This window comes from Alnus glutinosa, chromosome 2 (genome assembly GCF_958979055.1).
Source record: "Alnus glutinosa chromosome 2, dhAlnGlut1.1, whole genome shotgun sequence".
NCBI lineage: Eukaryota > Viridiplantae > Streptophyta > Magnoliopsida > Fagales > Betulaceae > Alnus > Alnus glutinosa.
Genome location: NC_084887.1, coordinates 35,532,804 through 35,548,442, shown reverse-complemented (window position 1 = coordinate 35,548,442; position 15,639 = coordinate 35,532,804). Strand labels below are relative to the sequence as shown.

Sequence of the window (15,639 nt, the reverse complement as noted above, 5' to 3'; positions counted from 1 at the left end):
TGTGAAATCGCAGGACCAGATGCACTCTAACTGTAGAATTCATTTATAAGAAAAGTATTATTCTTTTATAAAAGTATCATGTAGATATTTGATTATTGGGAAGATAATATTTCCTCAAAAAAGAAAAAGAAGAAAAGAGAGAGTATATGATGGTAACGCCATGATACAAAGCAAAATACACCAATCTTTAGTCTTGTCATGAATTTGCATACTTTGATGATGCCTTTCTTACAAGTGTATTTGTCTTCTGAGCCTCCTTAGTCTGCTTCTTCAAAATTTTCACCGCCATGTCCCGTTCTTTGGTCAAGTCTTGTAACGGGTCGCCATTCTTTGGCCGATCGTTGTAGTGTTTGTCTGATCCTGAACTCCCACCAAAACAACACGCCATGAACAAATTGATTGGAGGCCAAGCAGAGGCAAACGACCAAACATGTCAGTTTAGCCAGACGGTCCTCTTTTATATATATATATATATATATATATATATATATGCATTTGAGCACATAACTTCCAATTTTCAGGAGAAAAAAAAAATCAATTATTTTCCGACTTGAAGTAATTGCTGCTTATAATTACTTTCCTCGATTCCAAACGAGATCCTCTAGAATTTGCAGAGCATTCTATCATGCAGATTTTCTAGATCTCAATATATCATTTAATAAACGATTGAGATTCTGTCATAAAAAAAATAAAATAAAAAATAAAAAATCATCACTTTTAAAATACAAAAAATATGTTAAAACTTGAGGTTTGAATTGTGTTTAAATATTAATTAAATGATTTAACTTTTGAGATACGTGGTGATTTTATATGTCTTAGAACAGAGATTTAGGTTCGAACCTTGTCTCAATAATTCACATTCTATTCAATTAAATATTTTACATGTTGGGTCTCACTTATTAAAGAGAGTTTGAACCACACATGAAAAATGAGTATTGAAGTATTAATTAAATGATTAAATTCATTTGGAATTTAACAAATTGAGTTTATAAATGTTGATATAACAAAATCTCAATCATTTAATTTGAAAGCAATGGTTGGGATTTAAAGAAATTTACATGTTAGAATATTTTAAGCATTCAAACATTTTCTCAATAATTCACATTCCATTCAATTAAATATTTTACATGTTGGGTCTCACTTATTAAAGAGAGTTTGAACCACACATGAAAAAGGAGTGTTGAAATATTAATTAAATGATTAAATTCATTTGAAATTTAACAAATTGAGTTTATAAATGTTGATATAACAAAATCTCAATCATTTAATTTGAAAACAATGGTTGGGATTTACAGAAATTTACATGTTAGAATATTTTAAGCATTCTAGAGAATCAATATTGAAGAGAATTTTTAAACCCATGACATGGATCTTTCTTAATCTCTAATGTAATTGTCAGATTTAATGTTTTCAATATCTCTATTTGTTTGTTCGAATAAATAATATCTTTACTGATTTATAATTAAAATATTCATTAGTTGTTTAATTTCATTTTTTGATGGGCGTGTTAGAATTCCTTTAAAGATAGAGATTTTCCAAGTCTTGTTTTGATGCAATTTAAATGTGTATTGGCTCGTTTGGTACGTTTGGTGGGATTGAGCAAAACGAATCTGCATCCAGAATCACTCAAGTGGCCAATAAAACTGATATGCCGACGTTCTTATTTTTTTGTTTCTGCGTGAACAATAAAAGCATAAATATAACCAAATCATTTTGGGAATATATCAATTATTACCAAATTTCATGCCCAAAAGTCATATTCCTATTCACATCTTAAGTCACAAGTAATACTGTGTTCAGATATATACACCCTGTACTTTGCCACTTTATCAAACTCTTTAACCACCCAAACAATCTTAGAGTTCCACCAAATTTCTTTTGAAAAAAGAAAAGGAAAAAAAGAAAGATGAGATTTCCATTGCATATCAAAAAGAGAATACAGACTAGTTACATGTTAGTACAAGAGAAATCCAAAATAAACAACAATGGTATCTTTTACAGTTATCCTAACACATACAATGATACAATGTTGATCTTCCAACACAACATTCTCAGGGTACTGGAAAAATTGATACTCGAGTCTTGACATAGCTCTCATATCACAGCACAAACTTCATGACTGCATATTCATCTCATCAAGAGTAAAATCATTATTCTTCCCATTTCCCAGATCGGTCTAACATGTCTGGGAGTGACCTTTTATTACATGAACTGGTTTGGAATGCAAAAACATATACATATTGATGGCACTGATAGCATGAAGAGTTTACAATATCATTCCCTTCAACGACAGGAACTAGACGAAAATTGTTGTCGCCCTAGGGAAATAAAAATTTAATTAAAAAAGATGCATTTGGCAAATTGAAGCTGTTCGCCAAACAAACATAAATTTGATTAAGGAATCAGGAACATATGCCATTTATAAAAACAAAGGACATGTCTTTGAGCACATATATATACACGATATCACGTGAATCAACCGACATTAATTTCGAAGTGTGTATAGTTTGTACATCCTCAGATTATTATGGAATAAACAATAAGGGTGCTTGTCATGAGTACAAATCCTGTACCAACAACTTATCATCTTTGATGATTCTTATCAGACAATAAGATGGCACAACTATAACGACATATACAGTAATCATAACTGTCACTTCTTATTTACAAATGAATTGATTATACACACTTCAGATTAACATCCAATGCACAAACAGATGAGAATAGTGGCAATTAGATGAGCATTGACAAAATGGAAGTAAGTTTGTTCCTGTACATGGCAGAGAGAAATGTTTGGGAAAATAAAATGCATCAGTAAATATAAAATAAGCACTTCAAAGCAAATCAAACTCTATCGATTCTGATGGATTATTTGGCAGTTGTTAAGAGTGAGAAAATGCATCAGTAAATATCAAATAAGCACTTCAAAGCAAATCAAACTCTAACGATTCTGATGGATTATTTGGCAGTTGTTAGAGTGAATATATGAATATGTGTGGAATAATATGCAATTTTCTAAGAGTGTGAGGAGTAGTATGTAAACCTTCTAGAAGAAGGCTAGGAGTCCTCATATAACTGTCAGAATATTCATGTACAAACGTCTAAAAATGAAGAATGAAGAAGAGACTACTTAAAAGAACTCCGTTTTATTTTCATAAATTTTCTATTACATGGTATCAAGAATAACTGTGTATAGCAAATAAATTCTTCCTTCTTTTTTTCTTTGTTTATTTTCTTTTTCATTTTTTTCTCTGTTCTGCAACAAGTTTGAAGGATCTTCTTTGTTCTTCCGCACCTTGGGGTTGGAAGTATTGGCATCTTCATCACCATAGCCATGTTGGTTGAATGTTGTTGCCATTGTTTCCTTCACAAAGGCTGTGGGAATGAGGCTTAAACGTACCTCATTTGTGCCCTCATAAGCACCTATGGCATTGATTATGATGAGGCATTCTCTTCTGTTGCAAAAATCTCTTTAATTGAATTTTGATTTCTCTAACAACTAATCTTAATTGGCCTTTGTATAAACTGAATGTAAAAAATGCATTTCTTCATGGTGATCTTCTTGAAGAAATATATATAGAGCAACCACCCAGGTTTGTTGCTCAGGGGGAATATCAGGGAAATGTGTGTAAATTGAAGAAAGTACTATATGGTCTCAAGCAATCTCCATGAGCATGGTTTGACAAATTTTCTGATGTGGTGATGGAGTTCAGTCTTCTTTATGTTAGATCGATCATTCAGTATTCCATTTGCATACAGATGTTGGGCATATTTTTCTTGTGGTTTATGTGGATGACATTGTGGTTATTGGGGATGATTCTCGAGGCATTGCTAGACTAAAACAGTTTTTGTAGGAGAAATTTCAGACCAAAGATGTAGGAAAACTTCGGTATTTCTTGGGCATTGAAATTTATCGATCTCAGAAAGGGGTTAATCTATCTCAGAGAAAATATGGCATCAGAAATTCTCAGGTTGTGGTATTCTATATATAGAAGGATTCACTGATGCAGGATCCCCTTTCGACAGAAGATCCACTACTGGGTATTGTACATTCTTGGAAAGTAACCTTGTTACTTGGAGGAGCAAGAAACAAATAGTGGTTGATCTAGTGCATAGGGCTATGGCTCATACAACTAGCGAATTGACATGGTTACGCCATTTCCTTCAGGAAATTGGATTTTCAGTTCCTACTCCTCTATATTGTAATAACTAGGCGGCTATGCACGTTGCTTCTAACCCAGTGTTCTATGAGAGAACAAAGCACATTGAAGTTGATTCTCATTTCAATCAAGATAAAATATTGAGTGGAGATATTTCTACACCTTTCGTGAAATGCGGAGATCAACTTGCTGATACGTTTACCAAGTCTCTTTGCCATGGTCTCGATTAGAGTTTATTTGTTCCAAGTTGGGCTTATATAATATATATGCTCCAACTTGAGGAGTGTTAAGAGTAAATATATGTATAGTTGTGTGCGCGTGATAAACCACTCATTGCTCTAGTACTCACTTCTTGGGATGCAGGTACTCATCCACCGAAAGAGGTTTTGGACCACCAAACCAATCGATCAAAAATATGTTCTCAATTTGTAACTTGAAGAACTGGAAGTTGTGATCCTCAGGCCAGTCTGCCAACCAACCAAAATATATATATATATATATATATATATATATATATAAAAGTCAGTATAGTTAGTTGCAGAAAGATTAGAAATGGAGAAAAGGTGGCATTGGCAACACAAAAGTGACTGAAAACCAGAAGTGTCGCTAATGTATAAATTCTTGTACTTACCCTTCATCTCCACATGCTTTGAGAACAAGGAACTTTTAGCAAATTCTGCTTCTTTGGACTTTTTATCAACTAGCTTCAACTGAAATACCACGGCGGGAAAATTTAATCCAAGTTATTCAAAATAAAAACTCTATAGTTGTGTGTATGGTAAATAATTTACATAGAGACAATGCCATAGGACTTCAGTATCAATAGCAAAACTTTTCTTCACATGCTTATGGACAAAATATTCTATCAACTTCAACACGATTCAATAACTTATATTCCATATATATTTCTTTTCTTATATGATATTCTATTGAAGTTTATCCAAAGTTGTCTCACAATTGGGTCACAATACTGTATATGTGGTAAGATTTCCACCAAGTTAATGAGTGGTGCCTTTTTGATGAGCAAGGAATAGTGCATGTTGTGGCCAGTTTTCAGAAAATCAGATCATTTAGATTTTATACAAACTTAACAAAGCCTTATCCTAGCCATTGGAAAGAGACCATGACCATAATTAAAAAAGGCCATTACCCAGTGTTGGTCCTGCCATATGAAGTCAATTTGCTGGTTTTGATTACATGCAAGTCACCCTGAGGTCAAGGGATCAGTGGATGACAGATGACACCCTAATGGGCATTTCTTAGAGTGCAGCCCATGTATAACACAATGTTGTTTGTGCTAAATACTACGAATCCTGTTCATTTGACAAGTGATGGGGACTAGAAGACCTGATAATTAGACAACAAATGTTTATCTTAGTAATTGATATCTTATAGAATTAGTTGTCTATATATATTTACTCTCATTAGAATTGATTTTTTAGTCACCTGGTGTCCAGTTCTAATACTTGTCTATGTACATGTACTAAAGTAAAATGACTCATAACCAAAAGAAAAGAGAGAAAAAATAAATTAGACAGGTTTGATTTTGCAACAGACCTTGCCAGTAAGTGTAATTTTTGCACAAGTGGGATTCTCAGGGTCTATCTTGCCACAAGTTCCAATAGGGTATTCACTGATCGTGAATGAAGCCCTCTCGTCTTTCATTGCATCTCTGGCAGTTGGATCAAGAGTTGTCAAGTAGAAGTATGGGATGCCAGTACCTTTTTTAGGTAGCCCATCACTAAATGAAACTATATTCCTGCATCATATTTATGCTGTTATATAAATAGTTCTAGATATATGAGGAGGATGCAAACTTTCTGCGAAGCAAGGTGTAAAACAAAAAAGAAAATGTACTATGCACACTTACATGTACCTCAATTCAGATGATACAAACTTTTTACCCTATTTTGTGCTATCTCCTGACACTGTATACTAGAGGCAATGGAGTTTCAAGTTACTGATGAGAACGGCATATGTTTTAGATAATACATGAGGCAGAAATCTCACTCATAGAATAATCCTCCAATACATAAAGCGTGACTGGCAATTGAAACCATGAGTTTTAAGGAATATCAAACCCCTAAGACTAGCAACGTCGTTTAACTACAAATGTATCTCATCACAAATTTAAATTAATAAAAGTGGCATCTTATTTAAGATAAGCATATGATAAGATCAATTGAAAATTCTTTTTAGTGGATCACATACCATAAATCCTGAACAACTCATTATGTATCTCATACATGGAAAGAACTAACCTATTTCAGCAACACGACAATAAATTCCAAACAAAGCAACTGGATTTTATGGAGCCTGAAAATAAGAAATGTCTTTCTAGTATGTAGAAATAGTAATAGCTTACCCAAATGGTGCTCCTCCCAAATCACTTGAAATGGTACTGCAAAATTAAATTGAGAAATAAGCTTTGACTCAATATCCAAACATCCTAATACAAATATCATATTACAAATTCAAAAGTCCGTTGAAACAGAACCATTCAGCAAAAGTTGGGTTTTAATATGACATAAGGTGAAACCAGATGAAATACAGCTGAGCTTTTTTGACCTAACGATGAAACAATGTTAAACTTCTTATCTTTATCTTTCTTTATCATACTTCAGAAAGTCTGTAAAAGATCTCAATGTCTTCCAAACTAAACAGTGCATCAGCACTGTAGTCGAAGAAGACATCGCTAATGAACCATTAAATCAACAACTTGACTGAAAACTCCTATGCATTTAAGTCCCTCAATGACTTTAAGCTTGCATTTTCTTTCTTCCAACATGCGCATCCGAACTCACAGGAGCAAGGAGGTGAGAACCCATCCAAAAGACTTAGCTGCGAAGAATAGAATCTATGCCCAACAGGTAGAAAATTCGTGAAAATAAGAGAATTACAGAACATTTCAACAAGAAACCAAAGGAAACACAGGCAGTTAATTACAGCATAAAGAATTCAAACAGAAAGTTGAACAACAAATTAATGGTAATGACAAGTTTATTAATCACAAAAAAGTCTAGCAAACAACTGCTTGCTCTCACGATACCCTTTCGATTGGTAATAAGCATAAATTGACTTTTCAAACAGATAACAACAAAACCCAACTGAATTTCATCACCAACCAAATTAGGTTGACAATCACATAGCAAAACAACCAACATACTAAAGAAACCACGCTAATGAGTTCTATGATCATCATCAATAAAATCATCGAACAAACCAAAGACCCAATTATTGATCAATAAAAACGGAGCCCCAGCAAGAAATAAAATGTCAAAACAGACATCTAGAGAGAGAGAGAGAGAGCGTACTTTAAAACCCCCCAGTAATTCTGAGAGACCAACCAACGAGCAGTGGCAGCAGCATTCTTCGGGTCAGGTTTCTTGATGGAAAAGAACCGTCCCTGTGCGGAACCTTGAAAACCCACAAGAAACAAGACCAAGTAAAAGACATGAAGATTGTGAAGAAGGCCTTTGATGCCCATGCTCCTGTTTCCTGAGATACTGTACTCTGTACAGATTAACGTACACTAAGAAGATGAAGAGAAACTGGACCAAACAAAAAAAAAAACCCTAGTATTTAATATTCATACGCCAAAGTCTATCTTGATTCTTGATTCTTGTCAACTTGGCTCTTCAGCCTATTCTACAAGTCTGCTACCTAACAGGAAAGGCAGCAATTAGACAAAGGGGTGGTAATATCCTCTGCAATCGAGTACAAGATATAATTGGCGATATTGTGGTTGATGGGTCTCTCCGCGGTGGGTTTTGATTGAAAAGGTGTGGACTTGATGGAAGACTCATCCCCTAATCGCTGCAATGAATTGTAGAAAGCGACCAGAAAAGGGCAAATCCCCCAAAGTTGCGGGTGCCGGCATGGATTTGCACCAGTAACCTCACCAAAATAGTTTTTTAGTTATTTTAGTGAGCCAATTTAATGAAAATCTTAAAAAACCACTCACAGTAGCCTCACCATTTTAACCAAAAAAAAATTAATGACTGAAATTACTAACCTAATTAGATGAGACATTTTTACTCAATAACCCACTCACCAAATTTTGTTTCACATTTCTCTCTCACATGATTAGCACATTTTTTTCCTTTTTTCTCTCATTTTCTTCTCCCTTCTCCCATCTCCCATCTCTCACACGATAATGTCTTTATTTCATGGATATGAATGATTTTTTGTAAAAAGATTATATAGAGAAAAAAAATATATATGAAAAAAAAAAATTATTTAAATTGAATAGTGAATATTGACTAGTTAAAATTGTGAGGTTGCTGGGGGAATTTTAATAAAGTGGCTCACCATAATAGAAAAAAGTGATTTTTAGTTATTTTGGTGAGTAAAATTTGATGAAGCTACTAGGAATACTCTTAATTTTATCACTTCTGTCTTTAATCCGGGGTTGTGGCTTTTTCGACTTGGCTCACCGTCCGGCTTGTACGATAAGGATACAATTTTCTAACAGAGAGCTTCTACACATGCGTCTTTCATTCGTCCCTCTTCCGTCTTTTTTCCACGTGTCAATTTTTTTATTCTTTTTGTTTTAAACAAAAAAAAAAAAAAAGCAATCAAAACGTGGGTGTCGCCATTCACATTTCATTTTCAAAATTTCCCCCATTTCCCAAATCTTCCCCTCTCCACCGTGCCCTCCCCCACCGACCGAAAATCCGACGCTGACGCCGCTCGCTCTCTCTCTCTCTCGGAGTCCCTCGAAACTAGCAGACCGGCGCACCAATGTAAATCCGAATCCAACGCCGACGCCTAGCTCTCTCGATCTCTCAAACCCAGCACAGACCGGACAATCCATCGTCAACGACGCTCTCTCTCTCTCTCGAACGGTCTGCTCCAGCGCCCACCGACCGGATCTCCAACGCCTTTGAAGCCCGGCTCGCTCTTTCTTGAAAATTTTAATTTTTAACTTCATTGTCAGTGCCACGCTGGAAAGAGACGGACATGAGACGGAGAAAAGGCTCACGTTTAGCATTTCTCTTTCTAACGATACAAGTCCGGCTCACTTGTACCGTCTTCCTTATAAAATTAGGAAAGAATAGAAATTTTCTTGAAAAATATATTTTTTTTAATCCACCTTATAAAATTATTATTTGTTTGTTAACACGTGCGAAGTACGTAATTTTTTAATAATTATAATAACAATTTATATGTTTTCTTACATATTAAGAAATATGTGACCGTTCTATAAATTGAATGATTGGTGAGAGAAAGTTCTTCCGATAGGAAGAAAATTTATGTTCATTATGAATTATTTTAATACAGTTTATTAAATTGATATTAATTTTAAGACATGTTATCATTATATATATTATTAATAAAACATTTAATTTAATACTCTATAAAAATGTATGTGAATAATCATTCCACGACACATGCCACTCCAGAAAGAAGAATTGGATTTAGATTTCTTATAATTAAAAAATATCCAAAATTCTCCTTGATCTCTACTTTTGGGCAAGGTACCTGGGCAGAAGCTCCCTGCCCGAGCTGAGGCCCAGTGCCCAAGCCTTTTATTTTGGCAAAGGGCCGTAAGAGAGTCATTTTGAATTATGATCTTTTTAAATTATTTGTTTGAATATGAAAAATTTTAAGTTTGTAAGAGATTATTTATGAGACTCACATGAATAAATAAAAATTAAGTTGTCCAACTACTTATCCAGTCAGGTGAGTTTCATAAGTGGTCTGTCGTAATCACTTGCCTGAATTTTTTTTAAATTCAGACAAATAATTTGAGAAAATTCTGATCAACCCTTTCTTCCTCATCTAAGAGTAGGGATCACAAAAGATTCAAATCCTATGTAAATATGTAATCATCCAAATAACCAAAAGGGTAACTTTTTTAATTATTATTCAAAAAAAAAAAGAACATCGTTTTACGAACATTTAAATAGCCAAAGGAGTAACTTAACAAATAACCGAAAGAGTGAGTAACTTAAAATAACTCTTTTTGTTCTTTCTTTACTTGTTTCTTTTTCTTTTCTTATCTTCTTCTTCTTCTTCTTCTTCCTTCTTTTTTCTTTTTTTTTTAAGCTTATGAACTTTCAAATACAATGTTAAGACAAGAAGAAAATAAATTTCTTTTTTTTTTTTCTCATGAAACTTTATAAAAGTTGCAATATCTTAAATAAATTATATGACTGAAAATGTCTTATTGAATTATCATCGTCTATTTTGTTTTTTGTTTTTTTGGAACCACTTTTCCTTGTCATACTCCTAATGCCTGAAGAAGCCCAATCCAATAACAAACAGATTCTAAATCCACACACGATTTCTGATTTGGGCTGTGTTGCATGCATAGGTGAACAATGGGGAAATCTAGGGTCTAACATGAGTTCAACCGCTATTGAATTCGGATCGGTTCAGTTTGATTAAATTCGATTTGGTTTCGGTTCGAATAATAAATGAGATGTTCATAAACACAATAATATGTTCGAATATTAAACGAGATATACTCGTATAAACTCGACTCGACTTGAATAAATTTGTATAAACTCTTATAACTTCATTTTTACAAAAAAAAAAAAATTCGTATTATTTTTATTTTGTAATAAAAAAATCTTAAGTAATATGATAAATACAACTTGAATTATTATTGTGAATTTAGTTTTATAGATTTGTGTGTAAATGAGTGTGTGGTTATATGTGTGTGTATACACGCACATAATTTGTGTATGTGCATAATGAATTTATATACGTACATATAAATTCGAGATTATATTATTTAAGATTCGCAAGTTAATTTATTTAATTAACTCAAATAATAAAATTTTAACAATATTTAATTAATTAATTATTAGTATATATTTACGGAATGGTAATTGAGTAGTTCGTGATAAGATCAAGCTCGACTCGTGTTCCAAATAAAATTAAATGAGACAAATTTAAATAAAATATCTAATTCGATAATAAATTCAAGTTGAACTAATTTTCGAAATAAAATTAAATAAGTTAAACTTAAACATTTTATAATCAACTCGACTATGTTACAATACAACCCATCCAAGGGTAATACTTCAATACGAGCAGTGCTACGATGGGGCAAAACTTCCGGAAATCTTCCGGAAGTTTTGCCTATCAATGGTATTTTTGTAAATATTTACCCAATACGTGAGTGTAGCAAAATTTCCGGATGACTTCCGGAAATTTTGCTACTCCGTAGCAGTGCTCCCCAGTGAAAGCAGTGATGATAGCATACGGAATCGGATTGCTAATTTCTCGGAACGAGCATTGTGAATCGAAAAGTCGTCAGAATACCTTCTTTTTTTCTTTTTGTCTTTTTTTTGGGTCAGAATACCATAGGAATCAAAGGTCAGTCTGACCTTTCAACAACCCCAACCTGAGCATGAGCATCCCAGAAGACTAAGCTCGGGATCAAGATCTTCATAGAGAGATAGGGAGAAACCCAGTAAAGAGAGAAAGTTAAAGAACAGAGAAATTCAACATGGGGTTTTTCACGTACACCATGGCAGGTAGTGGATTTATTCTGATCGGCGCATGGGAAGCTCTCACCTCCTCAAATTCGCTTCGATCTTCACCTCTCACGTCTATTCATGCGCCACCACAGGCTTCATCGTCGAGAACCAAGAAGAACCCATCTTCCTCATGTTTGACCTTCATCTCCATCTCTGTCTTCTCCTTGTTGCTCATCTTGAACTCTATTGTCTCCTTCGTTGACGCGCTCAATTCCAGTGACAAAGTCGGCTCGGCCCTCCAACTACAAGTACTCGCTATTGGGCCGCTCTTTTTGCTGTGTTCCGTTACGGGTTTGTTGGCAAATTTCACGAATTCAATTCCTCTGCCTCATTCGATGCTTAGTTTGATTGGTCTTTTCGCTTTCGTGGAAGAGTTTCTGTTGTTTTACTTGCAGAGAAAAAACACAAGTGGGATTGAAAACCGGTACTTTGATCTGTTGCTTGTACCTATAACTGTTTGTTTATTTTCTACAATGATGGAATTGAAATCCCCAAAGTCAAATTACCCAAAATTGGCTCGTGGGGTTGGCTTAATTCTACAGGGGACATGGTTTGTGCAAATGGGTCTCTCTTTTTACACCCATTTGATCACTAGTGGGTGCTCTTTGCATGAAAAGAGTAGAGGGAATTATACAATTAGGTGCAAGGGACACGCCGATTATCACCGGGCAAGAGCGATCGCCACACTTCAGTTCAATTGCCATCTCGCTCTTCTTGTGGTTTTGATTATGGGGGCATACTCGGTTATTGTGAAGAAATATGGAGTTCCTCGTGACTTTACACAGTATAGGCCGCTTGGTGCAGAAATGCAGCAATTTGAGAATACACAATTTACTTTGGATTCTGATGATGATGTTGGTGAAGAAATTAAGGAAGAGGACAATGTGGGAAAGCAGAAGGTGGGTGTAGTGGAATCGGGAATGAATGGTTATGGCACTCATTAGTGAGGTAAATCTAGTCGAATTTTGAGCTGGTGAATGTAATGTTTCAATTTCTCACTATTTTTTTATTTTGTAGTTTGTGCGGACAATGTGATTCACTTTTGTGTAAATGAATTGAGATGGCGCTTTTACTGGTTTTCAGTGTTGTAGTTTTGGTATAGCTCTATGTGCTTGAGTTTCTTGTAATGAAATCCAAAACATCAAGCCATTTTCTCCTTTGATGTGAGATTTGGATACTAGATTGAGTGGTCTCTTGTGATTCATGTGATTTGGTGTGGTTAGAAGCTCATTTTGAATAAGCTTATCTGTTCCATGGATATTCAATTCTGCTATTTTGTATAGTGTTTAACGCTGTAGTTGGTATCAAACCAAGACACCACCTTTATTTCTGAGATGAAATAGAACACTTTCTTCTGTTGGATTTGTGAATTGCCATCAATTGAAGTAATGTTAAGAAACAAATTTTGCCAAAAAGGGATTAGACTAGTTGTGAATCCCGGTAAAACAGAATCAACAGATCAGCCTTATTCAGTTTCCATGAGACACACAAGTTTATGGATTAAATTTCTTCCATATTGTGTAACTTCTGCTGTGGTAGTCTTTATTACTAATGTGGATGTTATATTCAGTAGCAGTTGGTTTGTCTATGCCTATGCTGTTTGGTTGAATTGCTGGAAATCATCTACAAACATGTTTTAGCATAAAAAAAATGAAACTTAATAAATCAGTGGTTAATAACTGCATTCTGCAGCAGTTAGGAAAGGCACCCTAAGATCGCTGTATGTATGGTGAAGCAGTGGGCAGAATACTATTATTTATGGAAGTCAATTAACAAAAATTGCTAAATGATGTGAGTTTCATTTTTGAGAAGAATGAAAAAGGTGGTTGTATTGATTCTTATTAAAAAAACAAAAACAAAAAGTGATGGTCTCTGCTGACTGCTGTTTGTGATTTTCTTGAAAGACTTCTTATGATGTGAAGGCTTCTTCATTTGTTATTGTGTTTTGGGAGGAATTTTTTTTTTTTTAATTTGAAAAAGTGTTTTGATGTAACATAAAGGTAAAAATTGTTCAGCAATGCCATAAGCAACACTGGTATCCGACTAGTATTTCACTAAGCTAACGTAACAGTACTTAGTTAGTCCATTTAAAAAATAAAACAAAGAAAATTCCAAATTGTGTAAACAAATGTCTCCCACCTCTCATATCGTTCGATTGTTTCAAAATTGAAAGCCCTAAATTTCACTCGAGCTCTTTCACACCAAAATCACCACTGCACACTGGCAGCTACTCTCACCCTAGATTTAAAACAAAAATGATTTTTTTTTAGAACTTTTCAAAACTGGAATATTTTGTTAATTAGGAAACCTTTTAAACTTGTTTTAAGAATGTTTTAATAAAACATCTTATTACTTTTTTGCAAAAACTACTTATCATATCATATATATATATATATAATAGAGGAATCAGTAGGATCAATGCATAATATTGTGACAAATGACGTATTAAAATGCAGTCAAATGTCAATTTCAAGGTAAACAATGAGTTTAACTTAAACATTGATTTTGCCAATAAAAAATTTAGGGCTGTTTTAAAAACTGAAGCAGTTATTTTTTACAACGTTTGAAGGCAAAGGTTATGAGAGTGTATCATAAGTGTTTAAAAGATTATTTCAATTTTCTTTTATAACTATATCTTAGTAGTTACAAAATCACTCTGTACAACGAAAAACATTTTACTTCCCATTGCCATCTTACTATCTTAGCATCTGATCTATTGAAAGGTACTCTCTCTCACTTTGTAGATTGTGAGTTTTTTTTTTGTTTGTAGATTGTGAGGATCATACGTATTTTAAGAGTAATGCATAATATTGAGATAAGTGGCGTATTAAAAATATGACAAGTGTCCTTAAGTTAAAAACAACCAAAACTTCCGTTTAAGACACAATTTCTCTCTCTTCCCAAGACGTCAGTTTTGGAGTTGGTTTAATACACCATGACACCATGTTTCATACTTTCACTCAAACACCGCTTCCTCTCGCATTAAACGTAGTTTTCAAACTAAATGTTAGTTTTACATCGAACTTTCTCACTAAAAGCTTAAATTTCTCTCTCTCACCCATCATTCTCTCTTATCCATTTCTTCCAACTACGTACTCTTTGTCTCTATGTCATCCTTTGGGCTTTTTTTGTGTCGTCGACAATTTTTCGTTCACAAGACTCGGCGGTTTGAGCTTATGCAATGAGTACCGTGATCTTAGATAGGGCTGTCTATGTCTTTCTTTTGGGCATTTTGGTTTTGAATTGTTTCACTGTGTTTGGAACAGAAGCTCAGCCTTTGGCACAAAATGAATTTACTTTTCTAGAACAGTTGCATTCTTCGCTGTTGTGCCTGACAATTTGTTGTCAGGATTTTGTCTTGGGAATTCTACTTCATTTTTTACTTCTATTCAACCGCACAAACATTTTGTAAAACAAGATGTGTGCATAGTTTGTCGTGCGAAATGCTCCGTGAGTTTTATGGTTTTTTAGATTAAAACTTAAACATATCTGAATCTCTAATTTTAGTCTCTTTTCTGTTTCTATGTTCTTCCGTGCGATCAAACTTTGAGTTATTGGTAATTTCTTTTTGTTTTTCAGTTTTAGTCTTCCACTCCACCCCAAGAACACAAAAAAATAGAAAAAGAAAAAGAAAAAAAGAAATGGAAAATAAAAATAATAATAAATTAATTTAATAACGTATTTCATTGGAACCAAAGAAAGTATACCAAAAAAAAAAGAGAAAAAGAAACAGTTGTTTTTCTATTATATGAGTATTTTTCGTTTTTCTTTTTCGATTGTCGTTTGTTTTCATCTTTCTTTTTTCCTTATTTATATTCTAATTTATATAATGTTTGGAGTATTTTTCCAGTTTTTATTTGTTGTCTATTTTCATATTTTTGTCCTTATTTTCTGTTCTAATTTATATAATATTTTTATTTATGTTCTAATTTTTTATTTTTTTAGCGTTATATATGCAGAGATGGTCGGAAAAAAAAAAATATATA

General features: G+C 33.7%; 2 protein-coding genes across 4 annotated transcripts; one reads left to right on the top strand and one right to left on the bottom strand.

Moving 5' to 3' along the window:
• Window positions 1-1,897: 1,897 nt before the first annotated feature.
• On the bottom strand, window positions 1,898-7,960 carry LOC133859785 (uncharacterized). 3 transcript variants are annotated; one of them, XM_062295315.1, is made up of 7 exons: window positions 7,756-7,960; window positions 7,475-7,673; window positions 6,526-6,561; window positions 5,718-5,919; window positions 4,792-4,870; window positions 4,510-4,627; window positions 2,438-2,770 (listed from the first exon to the last, which is right to left on the bottom strand). In XM_062295315.1, exons 2-7 carry the CDS (start codon window positions 7,645-7,647, stop codon window positions 2,734-2,736), a joined length of 645 nt encoding a protein of 214 aa, XP_062151299.1. In that variant the 5' UTR covers window positions 7,648-7,673; window positions 7,756-7,960; the 3' UTR covers window positions 2,438-2,733. The 3 variants fall into 3 exon arrangements, with proteins under 3 accessions (XP_062151300.1, XP_062151299.1, XP_062151301.1); XM_062295316.1 differs by lacking the exons at window positions 2,438-2,770; window positions 7,756-7,960 and adding an exon at window positions 1,898-2,318 and having other exon boundaries at window positions 7,475-7,749; XM_062295317.1 differs by lacking the exon at window positions 7,756-7,960 and having other exon boundaries at window positions 7,508-7,749.
• A 3,479-nt stretch (window positions 7,961-11,439) lies between these two features.
• LOC133859784 (uncharacterized) lies at window positions 11,440-12,833 on the top strand. Its single transcript, XM_062295314.1, has one exon. It carries the CDS (start codon window positions 11,623-11,625, stop codon window positions 12,595-12,597), a length of 975 nt encoding a protein of 324 aa, XP_062151298.1. The 5' UTR covers window positions 11,440-11,622; the 3' UTR covers window positions 12,598-12,833.
• Window positions 12,834-15,639: the final 2,806 nt, after the last annotated feature.